The sequence below is a fragment of the Lipomyces japonicus genome (assembly GCF_038497905.1).
Source record: "Lipomyces japonicus strain CBS 7319 unplaced genomic scaffold V1514scaffold_15, whole genome shotgun sequence".
Classification (NCBI taxonomy): domain Eukaryota; kingdom Fungi; phylum Ascomycota; class Lipomycetes; order Lipomycetales; family Lipomycetaceae; genus Lipomyces; species Lipomyces japonicus.
The window spans coordinates 1,505-20,936 of NW_027117827.1; the positions used below are offsets into that span (position 1 = coordinate 1,505).

The 19,432-nt window shown below is 40.0% G+C and overlaps 9 protein-coding genes across 9 annotated transcripts; 5 read left to right on the top strand and 4 right to left on the bottom strand.

Annotated features, from left to right (window-relative positions):
* Nucleotides 1-383: 383 nt before the first annotated feature.
* V1514DRAFT_329352 (major facilitator superfamily-domain-containing protein) lies at nt 384-2,334 on the top strand. Its single transcript, XM_066927332.1, has one exon. The coding sequence runs from the start codon at nt 600-602 to the stop codon at nt 2,166-2,168; it is 1,569 nt and encodes a 522-aa protein (XP_066783793.1). The 5' UTR covers nt 384-599; the 3' UTR covers nt 2,169-2,334.
* Nucleotides 2,335-2,857: 523 nt separating this feature from the next.
* On the top strand, nt 2,858-4,415 carry V1514DRAFT_329354 (uncharacterized protein). The gene has a single exon (XM_066927333.1). It carries the CDS (start codon nt 2,911-2,913, stop codon nt 4,294-4,296), a length of 1,386 nt encoding a protein of 461 aa, XP_066783794.1. The 5' UTR covers nt 2,858-2,910; the 3' UTR covers nt 4,297-4,415.
* V1514DRAFT_329356 (nucleophile aminohydrolase) lies at nt 4,380-5,573 on the bottom strand. The gene is made up of 2 exons (XM_066927334.1): nt 5,129-5,573; nt 4,380-5,073 (listed from the first exon to the last, which is right to left on the bottom strand). The coding sequence occupies exons 1-2, from the start codon at nt 5,208-5,210 to the stop codon at nt 4,427-4,429; spliced, it is 729 nt and encodes a 242-aa protein (XP_066783795.1). The 5' UTR covers nt 5,211-5,573; the 3' UTR covers nt 4,380-4,426.
* Nucleotides 5,574-5,952: 379 nt separating this feature from the next.
* On the top strand, nt 5,953-7,334 carry V1514DRAFT_279500 (uncharacterized protein; the record flags this gene model as incomplete). Its single annotated transcript, XM_066925013.1, has 2 exons — nt 5,953-6,058; nt 6,112-7,334. The coding sequence occupies 2 exons, from the start codon at nt 5,953-5,955 to the stop codon at nt 7,332-7,334; spliced, it is 1,329 nt and encodes a 442-aa protein (XP_066783796.1).
* V1514DRAFT_329360 (ERV/ALR sulfhydryl oxidase domain-containing protein) lies at nt 7,259-8,511 on the bottom strand. Its single transcript, XM_066927335.1, has 3 exons — nt 7,913-8,511; nt 7,847-7,855; nt 7,259-7,788 (listed from the first exon to the last, which is right to left on the bottom strand). The coding sequence occupies exons 1-3, from the start codon at nt 8,452-8,454 to the stop codon at nt 7,482-7,484; spliced, it is 858 nt and encodes a 285-aa protein (XP_066783797.1). The 5' UTR covers nt 8,455-8,511; the 3' UTR covers nt 7,259-7,481.
* A 2,400-nt stretch (nt 8,512-10,911) lies between these two features.
* V1514DRAFT_319492 (P-loop containing nucleoside triphosphate hydrolase protein) lies at nt 10,912-13,886 on the top strand (the record flags this gene model as incomplete). The annotated part of the gene is made up of 6 exons (XM_066925944.1): nt 10,912-10,978; nt 11,029-11,091; nt 11,155-11,723; nt 11,785-12,245; nt 12,300-13,279; nt 13,342-13,886. 6 exons carry the CDS (start codon nt 10,912-10,914, stop codon nt 13,884-13,886), a joined length of 2,685 nt encoding a protein of 894 aa, XP_066783798.1.
* A 42-nt stretch (nt 13,887-13,928) lies between these two features.
* Nucleotides 13,929-14,684, bottom strand: V1514DRAFT_342265 (cytochrome b5-like heme/steroid binding domain-protein; the record flags this gene model as incomplete). Its single annotated transcript, XM_066929092.1, has 1 exon — nt 13,929-14,684. The coding sequence occupies one exon, from the start codon at nt 14,682-14,684 to the stop codon at nt 13,929-13,931; it is 756 nt and encodes a 251-aa protein (XP_066783799.1).
* Nucleotides 14,685-15,231: 547 nt separating this feature from the next.
* Nucleotides 15,232-16,734, top strand: V1514DRAFT_39710 (uncharacterized protein). Its single transcript, XM_066930004.1, has one exon. It carries the CDS (start codon nt 15,552-15,554, stop codon nt 16,665-16,667), a length of 1,116 nt encoding a protein of 371 aa, XP_066783800.1. The 5' UTR covers nt 15,232-15,551; the 3' UTR covers nt 16,668-16,734.
* On the bottom strand, nt 16,710-19,042 carry V1514DRAFT_329373 (uncharacterized protein). The gene is made up of 5 exons (XM_066927336.1): nt 18,746-19,042; nt 18,489-18,683; nt 18,388-18,429; nt 18,199-18,335; nt 16,710-18,131 (listed from the first exon to the last, which is right to left on the bottom strand). Exons 1-5 carry the CDS (start codon nt 18,812-18,814, stop codon nt 16,802-16,804), a joined length of 1,773 nt encoding a protein of 590 aa, XP_066783801.1. The 5' UTR covers nt 18,815-19,042; the 3' UTR covers nt 16,710-16,801.
* Nucleotides 19,043-19,432: the final 390 nt, after the last annotated feature.

Genomic DNA, 19,432 nt, shown 5'->3' on the forward strand with positions numbered 1-19,432 from the left:
AGATCCTTCAGAACAGTTATAGTTAATGTATTATTGTACTGGTTTATAATAGTCCGAATAACAGCTGCCAGCTTTACCGGAATACGAGCTACTATCTATACTTCACACCTAACCCATACCCTTGCCTTTCTTGTACCATATATCCTGTAACATCGCTTCCTGAATCTTCCGTGCAAAGCATTCCCGCAGTTAACCCTGCTATCAGAAGTTACCCGGTGTTGGAGTCCTTTGCGCGTCACACATATTCAGTAGTATTCTATAAATGTGCTAACAATATTTTTTTAGGCACACAAACCTATTATTAAGTAATAATTATATAAAGTAACAACGTAACATAAATAAGTTAATTAATACATATAATGTTATTATTCAGTTGATCGCGCCGAACAAAGCCGAGTACCCGAAATGTCTAAATTTTTGGGTTTCAATCCGAATTGCTTTTTTTTTCCCACTCAACGTGGTTTTGATCATTAGTATGTATGATAGTTTATGGCTGTACTAGTTACATGATAGTCAAAGACTTTCCGGCATGTGTTCTTTTCTGTCAACTAGAAGACAATAGATCAATCACGTCGAGCCGTCGTTAAATTTTGTTCGTAATGAGTACTGAAGCTTTTCAAGAAGAGCTTGGTCGGGTGAATTTGAATGATAATTGTCGCAACACTTCTTTGGAAGAGAATGGTGATATTGGCAAAAATGAGATGATCTCATTTAAAGATCTCTCTCTTGCACGGGAGATATGTTTTATTGCGGTTATCACGTTAGCTCAACTCTTCACTCAAGCGGCGCTTGGACAAATAGTAGCGCCTCTTCACATTGTGGGCGAATCATTTGGCATAACAAATCCAGGTGAACTTTCATGGTTTGCTGCTTCCTATTCCCTAACAGTCGGCACGTTTATTTTGCCGTCGGGAAGATGGGGCGACCTTTTTGGGCCAAGAAAGCTTTTCATAACTGGCTATATTTGGTTTGGAATTTGGTCCTTGGTTGCTGGATTTTCTGTTTGGTCCAATGCGCTCTTGTTTCATTTCGCTCGAGCTTTTCAAGGCATTGGACCGGCTTTGATGTTACCAAACGCCCTTGCATTGCTAGCGCGCATGTATCCTTCAGGGCCAAGAAAAAACATGATGTTTTCAATATTCGCGGCGGCAGCTCCCAGTGGGTTTGTCTTTGGCGCTGTTTTTTCTTCCATTTTTGCCAAACTTGTCTGGTGGCCATGGTCGTTTTGGGTAAACGGAATAATTCTTCTTGTAGTTGGCTTGTTTTCGATAATGATCATTCCAAAATCTTGCGATTCAGAACTGCTTCCTTTCAATTCGCTTGCTCAACTGGATCTTATTGGATCTGTTGTGGGTGTTACAGGCTTAGTTTTGTTTAATCTTGCCTGGAATCAAGGACCTGTTGTTGGATGGATCACCACATATACCTACGTCATTCTTATTATCGCAGTTATTTTTTTAATTGCATTTTTTATTATTGAAGAAAAGTTTGCCGAACATCCTCTTGTTCCATTGAGAGCGATATCCAAACACACTGTATTTGTTTTTGCTTGTATTGCATGCGGATGGTCATCGTTCGGTATATGGGTCTTTTATCTGTTCCAGTACAACGAGATAGCTGCAGGTCGCTCAATTCTTTTGTCAGTCGCTTATGTGAGTCCATGTGCTATTTCTGGGGCCATGGCGGCCATCATTACTGGCATACTTCTTTCAAAATGGCGGCCATCATATTTTTTATTCATTTCTATGGTCGCGTTTTGTTTGGGAAACGTAATTATGGCAACTGTTCCCATTGATCAGATTTATTGGAGGCAAATGTTTTTTTCTGTTATTATCATGCCATTTGGTATGGATATGTCATTTCCTTCATCCACTATTATTCTTTCAGAATCTATGAGTCGCGAGCATCAGGGCATTGCTGCATCATTAATTAATACGGTTGTGAATTACTCGGTTTCAATAGGACTTGGAATAGCTGGCACGGTTGAGACAAATATTAATAAGTCAGGAACAGAAATTTTAAAAGGATACAGGTCAGCTTATTATACCGCGGTTGGCTTAGCTGGGTGCGGCATAGTCGTTTCCATTTTGTTTATAGCCATGTCACATTGGTGGGAAAGTCAGGAACAAAAGAATAAGGTTACAAATAAAGATGAAAAATTGTCATGACATTCCATTTTGCTTGAACGTTGTTCAAAATGAGATTATTATTTAGTACGAGAAATTATTTTATCAGGTCATCAATGCGACATAAGTTGCATCATATATAGTAGATATAGTTTTTCAATAAATTAAACTCAGTAGCTACCATTTTACATTGCTTCTGTTTGATGAATAATTATGTCCTCATTTTTAAACTCCTCTTGTTCTTTTGATTCATTCTGCGACCATGTTCCTGTCTTGAAAATAAACTAAAGTATAACGTATAATAATTAATATATAACCACAGTACACCATAATTGAATAGTTTCATATGTATTTAAAATAGTAATAAAGTAGTTAGTTATAACTAGTTTGTTAACTTTTATATGTAGAAAACTGTGACAGGGCACGACCTCCTTGTCCATAGTAATCCCTTACGTAACTTGGATAGCCAGCCAATGGCACGGCGGCTATGCCTAACCAGTCTCTATAAAGGAGGCATGGCTACTTGTTGTACTTAGAAGGTTGGTCTTCGGCCCAACTCGCAGAATATATATACGTAAACCAATAACTATACCGGTCCGATTATGGCTTTCCCCTTAATCATTACAGTTTTTGAGATATATTTATGCAGCGTTTTAAAGTTTACCTGTAATCACGTGACATTATTGGTTTCAAACCGCAAAAGGCTTTCCCCATTGACGACCTTTGGGCGAATTTTGGAGTGCCAGTATCTGTGCTTTTGCACGTATTGATCTTTATTTAAGATATGGCAGACAAGATACCAGGACTTTCATCTCCAGTGAAATTACCTTTGCTCAACAATGCAGAAATAGCTCTTCTTGCACAAAAGCAGATGAGTTCTGTCGATGCGGATTCTTTTTTCACATTACGTGCCCCCGCACACAAACTCCGCAAAAAAAATAAATCAAAAAACAAAAATGTCGGCAAGGACAAGAAAAAAAAAGTAAAAACTGAAAAATTGCCGTTATTTCAAATATCAGATGACGATGAAGATGAGATTGGGCTTGACAATAAAAACGAATTAAAACAAGCAGTCAATCAAGATTTGGAATCATCTGATTTGGAAATCATGGGCAGCAATGGCAGTTTTAATAAGCCAAGAGTAGCAAAAAGATTAACCCCGCCTCCTGAATTAACCAGCGAGCAATTGAGGGCAGCCTCTATTGCGCTGATGGGTAATGATATTGGTCACCGTCGTTTGATTGACGACGACGATGAAGACGACGATATTGATGATGATGAAGAAAACGATTATGGTAATGGCGATAGGAACAAATCTGAAGATGATGGTATTTCAGTGAATGGTCGTCATTCGATTTCAGGCGGTCAAGCCAAGCTACTATCGCCTAACAAACGGAAAAAACAGAGCGAGGACCTCTTTCCGGAATTTGCTGCCCAAATCCGAGCCCAGCGCGCTCATTCAGAATTCGTATCTCGAGACTTGGGTGACGACAGTGTCAACGGAAACGGCAGCGGCGGTGCAGTTTCGGCGTTTCATGTTCAAGTGCTTGTTGAGAGTACACTTATGTCTAAAGTCGAGGGCTCGGATGAAATGAGGGTCATGCCGCGACAAGTGTTCTTGGTGGAGAGTACAAAACGCATGGCAAAAGTGAAAGATGCTTGGTTTAAAACATCCAAGATTCCAATAGAAGCAAGAAAAGATATCGAATTTTTGCATAAAAATTCATATGGAAGAGTTTATGACGACACTACTCCTCATTCTCTGGGAGTCAACGGCGCAAATCCGAATTGTATTTTGCTAGCAGTACCGGCTGCTGACGTGGAAAGTTTGCGACGAGAATTTGAGAAAGCTGAAGAAGAGAAGGACAAGGAAAGTGATTTGGACGAGTTTGAATTTGACGTTAATAATACCAACGCGAGTTCGAAAGAAGGGCAACTACAAGATCAAGCATTTAAAATATTTCTTCAGGATGCGCAAGGCAAGCTTAATTTACGAGTCAAACCACAATCGAAGATTAGCAGTATTGAGAAGTTTTATAGAGATCGAAGAAATATTTCGACTGATATGTGCGTGGTGCTCTCTCTGGATGACGAGGAAATAGAGTCTAAGCTCACAGTAGAAGACACAGAAATTGAGGATGAAGTGACAATCGATGTGCGAGTCCGATAACCTGTATTTTAAATCGTGTAATATTTTTGTTCGGAAGGAGTTGGTTGTTATTTTTATTATTAGCTAAAGTTTAATTTCCATTATTGTCAAGCATGCATTATATTATTATATACCACAAGTAATACAATTTCTAATCCCTCTTTAAAGGGTAGTACTCCACTTCGACACCGTCCTTAGTTACCACTTTAATCTCCAAATAGTCACCAACATGAATGTGCCTCTCAGTGGCACTAGTGAACGCATCCTTCACTAACTTAATGGTTTCTTCACGAGACAATAAAGTGGCGGTCTTCTGAATGCCAGTGTTAGGATCCACCTGATTTTTGAAATTTACCTGGTTGTCCAAGAATGGCATGATCAAGCTGGCGGCTGCCCCTCCAGCCCTGCATTGCTCTCTTTCGTAACTGCCCACTGGATCGAAAGAGTACACGGCACCTTGACCTTCTTCATCAAGTCCAGCAATAATTGTATGAACGTAGTATGGGAACATGCGTTTTCCGTACAGTATAGTTTGAATTAATCGCGCTAATGACTGGATGTTAATGGACTTGCCGTGATTATATGAATACCATTCCACACGTTGAGCTAGTCGCCTAACCAAAGTATCACCGTCAGCCGAAAATCCGTTAGCTGAAACTACAAGTGGCTTCTCCGATGGTAAAGTGTGAACTTTTGGCTGAAATCGCGAGTTGATCGAGTATCCAGTTGTGTGTCGAGTATCACCTGCCAGTACAGCGAAATCTGATCCTGCGATGGCCAAAATAGTTCCACCATTATCTAACGCATGATTAACGTACTTCTCTTGTAAAATATACATCATAATTTATGATACCTGAATAGGGATTGAATTGGTGTTGAATCGGTTGCTTTGCTGCTTGAATAGCTGCCGGTTCAATATATGGTTCTGAATACATTGTGTTGACGATTAAGGCTGTTCAGGACAAGCGTCGTAAATAATCTAAATCTTCGCTTTAAAATGGTCAAAATAACTATGGCAAGGTTATGTGCACAAAATTATTCTCTTCAAAGGTCGATGTGAAGGCGGTATACGGCTACTTAAAGATGATGACTTTTGACTGCCGCGTTCACTATTTCGCACTTATGTAATACTGTAACTAATAGGGGTTTGTACTGAAAGCACGTTGCTCGTTAATGCTTGCCAGCAAATAAGCAATAAATACCAGTAGGCATTAATTTTGGTGAAAAAAGTAAATTGAGGAGTGCTAATTGGACAAATCTATTACTACTGTGTTTTGTGCGGAGTTATTATATGCCATGACGGACTCTGAAAATGCGGAACAAGCAGAGCTAGATTTACACACATTGCTACAGGATTACCCTTCAGCTTCTACCGAGGGCATTTATGGAATGTTTGACCTTGACCTGCCCGGAAGTTTAAAAACTGCAGCATTGTCGAGAAGCAATTCGACCACTCCACAACCGGCTTCATCATCAGAAATTGGAATAGCCGACGAATCAAAGCCGGCAACACCGGTGCTGCCAACGGCGCCATTGTTGGTCGCCAAGGGCTCAGAACAACCAACTCCTCAGGCAACATCAACAATTCAGTTTTCAGATGGAAAAACTGTAATGAATGCATCCGGAATTACTCTCAATACATCATCCACTACAAAAAGCACAAAATTTAGAAACAACATGCTAAACATAAATATCCCAAGAATATTACCGCATGAGCAGGTGTTTTCAATTCAGGTCGGAGACTCCATGTTCAGATTAAGCGGTGCTTCTTTATCTTCAGACGGTACGATGTAAAGTTTTTCTTATTACATAAAGTTACGTACTAAGTGTTTTAAGGGCCGTCTTATTTTACAACATTTTTCAAATTACAACGGAAGAATGACAACAAAGAATATCCAACTTTGTATATAGATAGAAGTCCTGATGTGTTTCGTGACGTTGTTCGGCATTTGCAGGGCTACTACGTTGTGCCCAAGGACGAATATCATTTCGTTTATCTTTACGCTGATGCTCATTATTATCAGCTTCCAAAGTTGATAAAGTTGTTATTTAGTTCAGAAATATTTGTTCGCATAGGCAGCATTCCGTTTCGTGTTCCAAGAGACTTGCTTAAGCAGCCTGGTGATTCGCCAAATTTTTTCACTCTAGGGTTTTCTTCCTTTTTCGCTTCACCAGAAGAAGTATTCCCTGGCACGAAAGGTTTACTTCGGCCTCCATCCGTGGCACCACCTTCAGTTCCACTACATTCGGATGTTTTGTTTGGCCAGTTAATTGAATTACTTAAGGGAACTCCTCTTAAGTTTGACTCGCCCGAGCATCGAGATCAGTTAATTAAAGAATGCCGATATTATCATTTTCGAGGATTAGAACAAAAGATAATTCCAGCAAATTTATCGTTCAACTCTCTTACGGGACAGAGTGAAATTACGGTCAGGATTCAGGATGTTAAGCCACAAGGTGTTGGTACAAGAGTGACAGATACGACTTCAGTCGAAAACACGACCAGATTATTAACTTATAAGCGCCCGTTTGTAGATAAAGATTTCAGAGATTTGGTCTTGCAAGTCTCATCAGACGAGGCCGTGTTACGACCTTATGACGTTTCATATAGTGAAAGTCGTGTTTCAGCAAGATGGGGCGTGCAAATTATTCAAGGCTCAACCACAGCTGCAAAACTGTGCTTGATTTTTGAAACAATTTCGGATATAGCTCCCACTTTTAAAAAATTAGGAGCATTACGACTGCAAGCAGATTTGACAGATTGTTTTATTGAGGCAGATGGGAAATCTGTTGAGGTAATAGTAAACACAGACGGAATGGTCGAGTTTTCAATTCAAGGTAATGTTGGTCCAGAAGAAGAAGGTTCAAAAAAGAGAAAACTGTCGGACATGACGGCAGCCATTGAAATGGCTGAAGGAAAATTGATTCCAGTAAATTTGGCAATCGTAAACGCACAGTTTAAAATTCAAGTTATTGGCGGAAGATGCGTTGTCCACTTTGTCAAGATCGACGCCATTCGAACAACAAAATTTCGAAACACGATAAGAAATTTTTTGTGATCTTTGTAACTATAGGAGTTTAGGAGTCTTGTTAATCTATGAATGGTTGAAAAATATTTGATATTAATGATATACATAATACAGCATGCAAACCCAACGATGCAAAAAAAAAAACTCCCCTGAAATGTGCAACCATATAAAGTAGACTTAACCGCCTTTGGTGAGACCTTCTTTAGACTCAAGCTGTATGCCACTCAAATGATCCTCCGTTATTGGTGTTGAAATGGTCGCGTCATGCTGACCGTTTTCATAATATAAATCATAATTTTCATTTACGGAATCCGTGTCATCACATCCACATTGGTATCTCTCTGCAATTTCATTACAGTCAAAAAGTAGTTTTCCTAATCGCGTGTTAACCTGGTTATGGATATGACACCCCCACTGAGACGCCGCAATTCGTGATGAAGTTTGAGGAGGATATTTTTTTAAAAGTTTCTGAAAATGTGTAGCACTATATCAAAATGTTAATATACCAAATTTTTTGTTTATAAACTTTTGGTCAAAGATACCATTCGCCACTAAAATTGGTTAGTAACATGTCAATAATTACGCATTGCATGGAATATAATTCTCACCAAGGGTAAACTCTAGAAAAAAGATATATGTAACTCGAAAGTGCTTCTCGTTCTTCAGATGATGGTTTTTCGGGATACCGAGCAAGAATCGTATGAAATAACTTCCACGACGCTCTTCCTAACTCCGCCTTTACAGTCTCGTTCCCCAAGTGCGGCATAATGGGACCGCCTTGCGATAACTTTTGAGATGAAACCGGTATCGCTCCTTGCAAAGGATCATAATCATCCGCATTAGCAATATCTTGAACGTTGGTGTATCCTAACCCCTCTCTATGTACTGATTTAGCTCCAGTTTTTGCTGGCTTCAAGATCACTGGCCGACTCGGATGCGAAAGTCCATTGCGCGAGCTACTAGACGCAGAAAATACAATAAAAAATATAAGCGTGATAATAATCGACACCAATATAAACGTGGGACGACATAAAAGTTTGCTCATGATCTGCAAGCTCAATCTTGCGTCGACTAATGAAAACTCTTCTTTAGCTATTGGCAATTGGCTGTTCAGATGTTTTCCCCAGGCTTCACGTGAACGAACTGGCATTGCCGTTTTTCGTCACATTAAATATCACGTGACACAATTTATAAACCTTATCCCTCTCCGGATAGCATTACACACGAGGCTGATTTCAATCGTCAACGCTGGTTTTATTCAATATTTTTGGACGATAATTATTGTCAGAATTTGGCTCATTCGATACCTTCGACGATCAGGCAAAATTACGACTATAAACTATCGTGAACAGCCTATAAGCTAGCTTAATAATATCCAGCCGAGTCGCGCTTATCATGGTTTATCAATTTAAGATTTTAGAAATATTACGCGTCACGAATATTGGCGAAACATTTGCCATTATATATTCGATAATGCTAATAAGAATCTGTGGAACTACATATTCAGGTCAAGATGAAGTTGTAAAATATTTCAAGGCTTCAAGCGATTTTATGTTTGTCTGAACCCACAAGGTATTGAGACAGATCAAATATTATCAACCGACAAGGACAAAAAAAAGAGTTTTATTGTCCTGGCAACTACTTTCTCCGACGCCGGACAGCATTGATGAAGTAACACAAGAATTTAATGCAGTTGAACCATGACTTGAATTTGTTGCTGGCAAGAGAATTTTTGTAATTGCTCATATTAGACACTTCAAAGCTTATGAATCAACCTCTATATCACATACATTATTCGTGATAAAGTTTGGCCATCATAACTCTACTCAAACGACGTTGCTACAGCATGTTATAGAGGCAGGAAACTAAAATAAAAAAAAAAAGATTCCATCACACAGTCCACCAGGGTTTTATGTGTGCTAATAACAACGAATAGAACAATATAAAACGTTACTGTAATAAATATTATTTCAGTAACGTTTTACAGGGTCGCCCTTAAATGGGACAAACCCTTCTAGCCTCTGCTTTTCTAGATACTCCTCTCGCATCTTGGCCAGCCTTTTTTCTTCCGAATCGGTGGGGATCAGGGTCCCCATGTCTCATTGTGACTACATGCTGTTGCTCACCGTCAGTGACACTAATTACCTTGCTTAGGTTTTCTCTTATATCTGCCAACTCAAGGAATACCTGTACGTACAGACATTTGCCGAAATTATATCAGAAGGGACACCCAAGTTGAGAGGACTACTCGCAAACCTCAACTTCAGTTACGGGCAAATAACCAAGAGAATGAAGAAAGGTAATTAGTGTCACTGATGGTGAGCAACAGCATGTAGTCACAATGAGACATGGGGACCCTGACCCCGAATTGAAATCGAAGCTGGTTGACCTGTGATCATGAGAGGTATCATACCAGTCCATGGCTTCTGAAGTGTTGATTTTTTAATTTGTAAGCATCTTCTGCGATGATAGATTACTGAAAAATATGACACATCTTTTTATGGCATCAAGCGGGTCAATGTGACCCTGCTCTTGATTGTTTTGACAGAGAATAAACTGTCTATTGCAGAGAAGCATAAAAGTATGAAATTGAAAGAGCGTCCAATACAATTGGCAATGATGGATTCCAACTTGGGGTTGATTTCCAAATGAGGTTCATTGGCACAAAGCTTTATGAGCAGCGTGCAGAAGGTAACCGGTACTTTGCAGCAAAATCTCTTCAACACAAGAAGATAAATGAGCTTCACAACTTGCAGGAAACATTCGGGCATTTAAGAGAAAGAGAAAAAGTGTTAATACCTGGAAACTCAATGGCTCGGTACAATATGTGGCTAATTAGTTATTATCTTTAGTACACCATCTTTCGAAATTCCAAGTTATCTAGATGTCAAATAGATCAATGAGCAAGTTCGGCCCCATTGAAATGCAGTTAAGTTCTAATAAGAGCAGAGTGATCACACCCAATGCAAAAATACTTTATGTCTAACTATGGAACAAAAGTCGTAGATAATAGCGTATAATTGAATTTAGATGTCCTTTTAACGTATCTTCTAACATGTGACTAAATATTCCACAGTCAGGACTCTGCAACACAAAATGTATACATACGCTTAAAACGAACATGGGAGAAATAATATAAAGAAAGAAAAAAGAAAAAAGAAAAGAACAGAAAAGCGAATTCCCCTCATCCACTCCTCCTAATTCCCCTTATCGCGCTACTTCACGCAACAAACGTGCAGTCCCTAAAAGTGACACATCATAATTTTATTAAGTCATTATTTTAATCTGCTGATTCATCCATTTTTCGTTTTTGGGGTGGGAGAATGTAGGCAGTCCCTGTAACAACTAGTAACCAACGGCTATACTATAGTAAACAAAACTGGCTTTTAGAAAATATTAATTAGTAAGGTTGTAGAAATAATATAGTTAATTTATTGTAAGGGATTTATAGTTCTATACTCCGTAAAGGAAATCAAACATTATCGTAAATAATGAAAACTAATAAATACGTCATGTCACCTGATTTTGCGTTTTTGCCAATATCACTTAACGCGTTCAGAAGAGGTGACGGGGAATCAAGCAGGAAATATTCAACTTTCGGTCTGTAATGAGCGATATTGACGTGGCAGTGGAGCATCGAAGGAAAAGAAAAAGTGTATATTTAAATGATGAAGGTAGTTGGCATCTAAGACATGGAGCCAGGGTCATGATTAACTCCGCTTAGGTATTAAGCTATCTTGGTCGTCGTCCGACGAAGCTGAAAATGGTGTGAAACACCAGCCTCATGGTAAGTTTGTAGTGAGTGACTAGCAATTATTCTTGACTCATTCATTTTTTTTTTTAAAAAAAGGACAGAAGGAACGGCGAACACTTAGAAAAAGGTCTGCCGTGCCGACTGCCGTATCGTCAGCTGATGATTCGGTGCCTTCATATTTTATCAGTCGCCGGCGTGAGTTTGACAATAAAGTGAAACAAGACGGAAGAAATTTAATGTTGCCACCGAATTATGATGGATTGGAAGATGAATTAAAAGGGTATAATGATTTAGAAGAATTACAAACTCGGCCGCAGTTTGAAAATGTAGAACCGCGAAACAAAAAGGAAGACGTTGTTTTACGGAAAAGTTTGGGAGTGATTCCCAAAGAATTGGCCATGTGGTTGCGGTCATATCAAATTGAGGGTGTTTCCATAATGCATAACAAGTTTGTTTATCAGCAAGGAATGATTTTAGGTGATGATATGGGCTTGGGCAAGACTGTTCAAGTCGTTTCATTTTTGACGGTAGCATTTGGCAAGACCGGCGATTCTCGAGACCGGTTTCGCATGCGAGTCATGAGACGCCATGATCGCTGGTATCCGAGAATATTAATTGTTTGTCCCGGGTCTATTCTTAAGAACTGGCAACGTGAGCTAGATACGGTAGGGTTTAAGAGTGAGAATAGTTTTGTGATCAAATGTATGCTAAATCTATTTTCCGTAGTGGGGTTGGTGGGTTTGTGATACTTTTCATGGCCCCAATAAGGACGAAGTTCTCAAAGCTATGTCGTCTGGAATGATCGAGATCATGTTGACTACCTACCAAACGTACAGACTCTATCAATCTGAAATTAATCTTATTGAATGGGATTGCTGCGTGGCTGATGAATGTCATGTTATTAAAGAATCCACATCCGAGATTACAAGGGCAATGAATCAACTAAATTGTCTATGTAGAATCGGTTTGACCGGTACTGCTATACAGAATGCGTATGAGGATATGTGGTCATTGCTTGACTGGGCTAATCCTGGTGCGCTTGGTGATAAAAAAACGTGGATAATGAAGATTAGCAAGCCATTGAAAGCAGGCCAGTCGCATGATGCTTCGTTACAAGAGCTATCAATTGGTCGCACGATAGCGAAGAACTTGGTTAACAACCTTTTGCCCCGGTTTTTTTTGAGAAGGTATGGATGGCCTATTTAATTTTTTTTAATTTTCGGACTGATTTGTGAGTTTAGGACTAAAGAGCTAATCGCTGACCAATTGCCAAAGAAACGTGACATGGCCGTATTTTGTCCTTTATCAAAGCTTCAAGAGATTGCGTATGAGAATTACATTGCGCCCGAAGAGAGATCACGGATGGAAGTATTGATTCAGCCTTGTACGTGCAATAATGCAGGCACGTGTGAATCGTGTGTTGAGATGGCCAAGGCCGATGGCGAGCATTTTTTTGTGAAATGTATTAATAGTTTAAAATTTGCGAATCATTTGGCATACATCATCCCTCGCAATGAAGACGCTCCAGAGATACGGAACAAGGACATGACTGTGTTCAAAAAATGCTTGCCAGACCAGTGGGAAAGATTGTTCAAGCGAGAACCAATTTTAAACTATTCAGATCCGCAACTTTGTGGGAAATGGATCGTGCTGAACAATTTCTTGAAAGTTTGGAAGCAAGAAGGCGATAAGGTTTTGATTTTCAGTTATTCAACGAGGTTGCTGCGAATGCTGGACAGTCTGTTGACAAATCACGGCTATAGCTTTTGTTATCTTGACGGTTCCATGTCATACAGATTGCGACAGGAGGAGGTTGATAAATTTAACAATGATCCGAATCAGTTTATCTTTTTGTTATCAACCCGGGCAGGTGGTTTGGGCTTAAACATTGTTTCAGCTAATCGAGTTGTAATTTGGGATCCGAACTGGAATCCGACTCATGACTTGCAAGCGCAAGATCGAGCGTTTCGACTTGGACAACAACGAGACGTTAATGTATACCGCTTAATATCTGCAGGGACGATTGAAGAAATAGTATACGCACGACAAATATACAAACAGCAGCAAGCTAATATTGGATACAATGCATCAACAGAACGAAGATATTTTAATGGAGTTATGGGCATGTCGGACAAGCCAGGAGAGTTATTTGGGATCAAAAATTTGTTTAAATTTGCCAAAAACGAGGTCATGTTAAAACACATTGTCAATAAGACTAACGGTGAGTAACGAAATTGTACAAAAAAATTGGGTTTTGCCGCATTCTCATAATTATTGTATTAGTTGCCGAAGCGGTGTCTGCAGATGGAGCCCAAATTATGGAGTTGCCAGACCAGGTTGGTAATAATGACGACGAGGATGCTGAAGATGAGAATAGCTTAGATGATGATGATCATGCGGAGCAAAAAGTGCGCAACTTATTAAAGGGACCACGTTCCAAAATGGGTTTAATCCAAAAAAAGAACGAAAAACGTCCGCCGGATGTGATATCAGCGATTCTGAACCAGGCAGGTGTTAAGTATGTTCATGAGAATTCTGAAGTTATTGGGTCTTCCGAAGTCGAGCAACGAATTAGTCGAGAGGCAATGAGGCAAGGAAACACTCAAGCAGCAAATTATCGGCCGTTTACAAATCCCGAGATTGAAGCGCAAACTAAGCTCAGGCCTCCAAAATATGTCTGCGAACGACAGTTCAATACAATGGCTCGCGAATTTGGTTACGAGTCACCGGTTCAGTTCGCGTTGTATATCGAAAACGTCACACAAAAGAAGCGCCGTGAGATTTTGAACAAGTTTTACAATGAGAAATTGCCAATGCTGAGGTTTTGAAAAATGACTATGTACATATATAGCAACACACAACTTTTGTAATCATGAACGCTCGCGTCTCTGCGTGTATTTAGGAGCTTGACAGTCGCTCGGAGGCGGTCCAACAAGTGGTTCGTGGATCACCTGGCCAACATACCAGTACTTTGGATTATTGGCAAAGAACGCTTGCCATCTTGCAATCTCAGTCGAAGCAGAAATATGATCTAACCCACGCAGGTCGTACGTAAGATCGGATGAGAAACAACCGGTAACGAACGCGCGAGCAGCGTCTCGGCCGGTAAAGAAAGCATACGCACCTGCAAGGCCATACATTTGCGGGTTTGTGGACACATCAAAAACTGATCCATTTACGGCCACGTATAAAGGTAAATTTGGATCAGTTCCATCATGCCGAGCCAGTTGCGCGTCAGTAAGATTAAGCGGGTACTTGAACGTGAAAAAAGTTGATGACAAGATCGGTGCGGACGGTGAAACAACATAAGACGCCAAAGCATGTATCAGACTTGGCAAGCCAACAGCGTGAACTGTTCGAAGAAAAATAAATTTTAAATAAGTTGAATGAAAAATTTTGAATTCGTATTGCCAAAAAAAAGTTTTCGTAATGAAATATGACAGGGCAAAATTTAAGACAAGAACGATGGACGAAACGTGAAAGATCATGTAGACGGTGCTCGCGGGCTCAATAAACCCGGGGTCTATGTCTTCTTCATCACTTGTAATTTTAAGCTCTTCAATTCTATAAGACTGACCCGGTTCTCGTCGATACCTGGATCGTAACTGCTGTTGTTGTTCACTCATCATGCAACACGGGAACGAATTGTGCTTTGAGCATCAAAATTATGATTGCTCTGTAGTTAGTTATAACTAACTAGTTACTATACACTGACATAATGCGTGACTCATCACACAACTAGTTGGATTCTTTTTTTGCTTGATTTTCAGGACAGTTAGTTAGTTGTTGCGGGTTGCAACTTGCAAACACAAACCAACTCTGTAAACAAACGCGAATCACCTGGTTATACTTATTATTATTCCATTATTGGTACACCATCATCAATCACATTGGCAGGTTAATTAAGATATAAATAAATAATCCCAGGTTTTTGAGTTTATTTAATTAATGGGCAACGAACGGAAAAAGGCGACGCAGGACTCGGAACGGGACTGCTCGAAATCGCGAAAACACGTGTTTTCAGGGCACGGGTTCTAGTTGATTGATTAAAGTTTCTTTGCCTGCAGATAACTGCAAAGCTTTTCTAACCGTTGGCTTTGTAGTGGACCCTTAAGCCAAACAATGGCAATGTCCAAGAACTTCCCGGCAGCTTTTTTTATGTACGACGACTATAGTAAGCAAGCCCTGGTTGTTTTTTTTTTGTTTTCTTGTTGGCTTGTTTGCACATGTATGTATGAACGCTTATTGTAATGCTTCGTCCTGGTTCGGAAGATCCCTTTTTTTTTGAAACTTTATCCAAGTAACATACTTCTTGTTTGCTCTTGCTGCTTGGGCGCATCATGTTTTCCATCCCTGGCTTGCAATTCCCCCTTCCACCCCCTGGCTTTGCCAAACACAATGCCATCTCAAAACAAATGGCTAATCCTCCTGCTTGATTACTACGTTATTTAAATCAATTTACTTTTATTCATCACCGTAATGAATCATTAATTATGAATAATATGTCATTCAAGACTGGCTCGGTCGATTTTGTCTCTCAAGACAATCAAAACGAACATAATCTCCACATTGCTCGATCTAGTCGGGCTGAAAGGCAGCACGCCAATAAACAAAAATCATTATTGAATGGCAAGCCTGGCGTGTTCCGTAAGTTGATCAGTGCGACCTCGGCTTTTAAGGATCCTCGCCGGTCCATTATGGGAGAACATAGGTCAACTTCAGACGCAATCAATTATATTTCGTGCAAGCCGTTGGTAAATGTTCCAACAGAGATTATTCATCTTTCAAAGAACATGAATGTCAGGTCGAGTCACGACGACGAGAATATCAGGCATTATCTAAACAATATCAAGTCTGCTCCTCTTCCCCGAGCCCAATGTGAACCCGTCAATCATCTTGAAGATTTACAAGCAATGTCTAGTATTGAAGCACTATCAGCAACAAACAAAGATCTTCTGTTGATGTTCGAACGAGAGCAAGCAGAGACGAAGTCGAGTCAACGTGTCGGCGTCTCGAGTTCAAACCACAGCAATTTGAGAAACACGGTATCTTCATTTGATTTTCCAATGCCACCTGCGCATGTGAAAAATTCGTCGTTTTGCAAATCATCATCTGCATCGGATAACATGTCACGCTCAAGCCGGTCTGCTGCAACATGTTCGACCTTCTCTTCATTTTCGGTTGATTATTCATCCACCAGTAAACCGATCCAGCAACTAAACAAAGCATTGTCAAACTTCGAGACCACTGTTTGCAGTTTGGACCGGTATCATTCAAATCATTCATCGGCTTTGTCGCGCAAAAGTTCAAGATCGAACGAGATTTCAGCTAAATTAATCGACCGCGACGTAGTTGAAAAGCGAATCAAGGCCTTGGAGCAAAGAAACTGGATGCTTGAGCAAACAATGCTGTGCATGCTGAAAGCTACCCAATCCGCTATTCATATTGCATACTTAGAACAAGATCCTAAATACGGAACAACCAGCGAGTTCATACCTGATTTACAATGTGGTCAGACAGAATTCCGTAATGAAACGTCTCAATCTGAAAGAATAAATCCGCAATTGGGTTTTACTGATACACGTGGCAGGAGAATGAAAATTCGATAAACCTCATTAAATCTCCAATAATGCGCAAGTCGGACTAAAATCATGATGTTGAACTATGAATTTTAATGAATATATGAATGTATGAATGTATGAAACAATAAAAATCAAAATATTAAAAAAAAAAAAAAAAACCTTTAAGCATCTAGATCCAACTTCTCTAATAAACCTTCAATCAAGTCAAGCTCGGAATTATACTGCCGCTCGTACACTGTCATCCTCCTGTAAGGTCCCTCCTCAACTTTTCCAGTTGTGGGATTCATATCATCTTCAAACAATATGCCAAATTTCAGGCCAAGATAAAATCTAATATCGTCAATCAGCTCGATCGTATCAGTCTCATCTCTAGATCTGATACGGTGAGCTGACTCAAGCACTATTTCTGCAAAGTCACTCTGGACAATAAAATGTGCCAAGTTTTCAGCAAAATATTTTGCCGCAAATCTTTCTAATCTATCCATTCTTGTGGCCCACCCGGCTCGTAAAATATCATAAATATCAGCATGCAGTTTTGCCGCGTGTTTTCCCACGGATAGGTCGGCCTCCTCTTCATTGTCAATATTTGTTAACGCAATAGATGCTAAGCTCTTGAGCTTATCAATAAGTAACAAGTCGGCACAGTAGAGAACATCTAAGGCAATTGACCCCGGGATTTCCACCCGGTCACTATATAGGTATGCCAAAACAATTTCGGTAACATCAGAAGACGCGCTTAAGTGTACTATTGGTAAGATCTTTTGATCACCAATGTACTCGACTCCATATGCTCCCTCCGCAAATAAGGAACTAAACATGGTAAGATAATACTCCGACCGTATTAGCATTGCCTTATGGGTTGGGTAAATGATAACGGAGTCGTCATTTTCATCCAGGACGCTAAGAATGATATCCGCCGTGGAGTCTATTGGTTGCGACTGAAACTTCGTTTTGTTTGACTCAAATGCTGACTTTGACACATTGACGCGCTTGCCGATAACCTCTTCGCTTACAAATTTCTCAAGATCACCTTGCGCGTGTTTCATGTCTTCTTGCCGATGCTCCCGCTTGCGCCTAAAACTCTGTTCCGAACTCAATGCTTGCAAGCTTTCAACAATGAAAGGCAGTTCAAGACGCCGGGCAACCTTGATTGAAGAATCATTCAATTCCTTGCTCGCAAACGTGACTTCTTGACCGTACAGATATCTTATCGCGATTTCGAACGCCCGCGGGTCGGTTGAAGGTGATAACTTGACAAGTTTTTTGGACTTCCATCTGCCGGTGAGATTCTCCCTGAAGTACTTACTCCTGGCTGATAATATAAACCTGTGCAAGTAAAATTGGCGTGGCGCTGCATAGTCTGTCAGTGATGTCGAAAGAGTTGAGGTCGATGTGAAGATGATATCACTAGTTGGAGGTTCTGTCTTGGTGAGAAGAGACGTCATGTGTGCGGCAAACGGTTGAATGGCGTCCACCGCCTTGGAAATATCACTAAAACAAAAATTTCAATTAGCAAATAACATTATCCAAAATATCATACCTAACAATAAAAACAAACAATTTAAGAAGGAGTGAACGAATATTGTCGGTCAATGCACCATATAGACAACGCTCGCCTTGAAACGTATCTCTGTCACAAACAGCGCCATGCTCTAAAAGATACTTCACCACGGCCTCATGCCCACATAAACTGGCCTATACCTAAACTTAGCATACATGGCTTGTTTCAAACCCTTAATAAACGTACCAGAATTAAAGGTGTGTAATCCCATTCATCAATTCCATTAACCTATTTAGTCAGGATTACCAAATGGCAAATAAATCAAAAAAAAAGAATTGTATACTAACATCAACACCAAACAAAACCATATTATCTACTTGTTCCAAATCTCCAGCTCGGCAGGCCTCGCACAGCTCTCGAAATCTGGCGCGTTCTAATTGCGAGGCTCCTTCAACGGAATGCGCGCTTGCTCCAACTTCCTCATGCCATAGTCTTGAAATAATTTTATGTTTAGGTTCTAATGGTAAATCTTCATCTATAAACTATACTCAATTAAATAGCCCATTCAACTTATACGGTGTGCAAACTTTCAAATTTATCGTACTTCAGATTGCGGAAGCGGAATGAATCCTTCTTCAAGCTCAATATCATCTGCATTCGAATATTCATCCATGATTCCTTTGGATAATATCTCACAATAATGTGCCGCCGTAACCAAATTCACAGAATCGCGGTGATTGGCAAAGTCGAATTTGAAATATAGTATCTATCAGTCGGTCATACAATCTGCGATGACGTTGGCTTCGGTTGAATGCATCATCACCCATATTCCATCTCTCCGAGCCGCACAAACAGCCAAAAAGACCTGAATTTTAATTGCAATTTCGGAGAAAAAAACAAGACAAAGCTGAACAAAAAATGTATTCATTAAATTATTATAAGCGGCAAAATATGTTTACATATTGTCAACGGATTATAAATTAAATAAGACAAGGGATTCCAAGTAACGGGTATCGAGCATAAAACTATGACGCGGTTTGGATATGGGCCGGCGTTTGTTTATCAAAACAAATCAGCCAGAATTATTGCTCGGACAGCACTATAAATGTATCCCGGCTTCTCGTCTTCCCTCCGTTCCTTTTTCTTTTTCTTTTTTTTTCCCCCTTCAGCAGCGTCGGTCCTTGGTTTCTTGTCTCGAGGTGGGCTTAATGTCGCCAACAGCTGGGGATTTGTTATAAGGATCTTCGCCATGAGCTTGTCCATACCCGGTCCGTAAAACTCACGATGTTGT

Bases quoted from the DNA above. Each gene is read 5' to 3' on its own strand.
- V1514DRAFT_329373 (XM_066927336.1), bottom strand. From the start codon at position 18,814: ATGGATGAATATTCGAATGCAGATGATATTGAGCTTGAAGAAGGATTC. The intron at 18,684-18,745 runs GTACGATAAATT...AATTGAGTATAG, and splicing joins TTCCGCTTCCGCAATCTGAA to TTTATAGATGAAGATTTACC. The intron at 18,336-18,387 runs GTACGTTTATTA...GTTTAGGTATAG, and splicing joins ATTACACACCTTTAATTCTG to GCCAGTTTATGTGGGCATGA.
- V1514DRAFT_329352 (XM_066927332.1), top strand. From the start codon at position 600: ATGAGTACTGAAGCTTTTCAAGAAGAGCTTGGTCGGGTGAATTTGAAT.
- V1514DRAFT_329360 (XM_066927335.1), bottom strand. From the start codon at position 8,454: ATGCCAGTTCGTTCACGTGAAGCCTGGGGAAAACATCTGAACAGCCAA.
- V1514DRAFT_329356 (XM_066927334.1), bottom strand. From the start codon at position 5,210: ATGTATTCAGAACCATATATTGAACCGGCAGCTATTCAAGCAGCAAAG. The intron at 5,074-5,128 runs GTATCATAAATT...ATCATGCGTTAG, and splicing joins CCAATTCAATCCCTATTCAG to ATAATGGTGGAACTATTTTG.
- V1514DRAFT_329354 (XM_066927333.1), top strand. From the start codon at position 2,911: ATGGCAGACAAGATACCAGGACTTTCATCTCCAGTGAAATTACCTTTG.
- V1514DRAFT_39710 (XM_066930004.1), top strand. From the start codon at position 15,552: ATGAATAATATGTCATTCAAGACTGGCTCGGTCGATTTTGTCTCTCAA.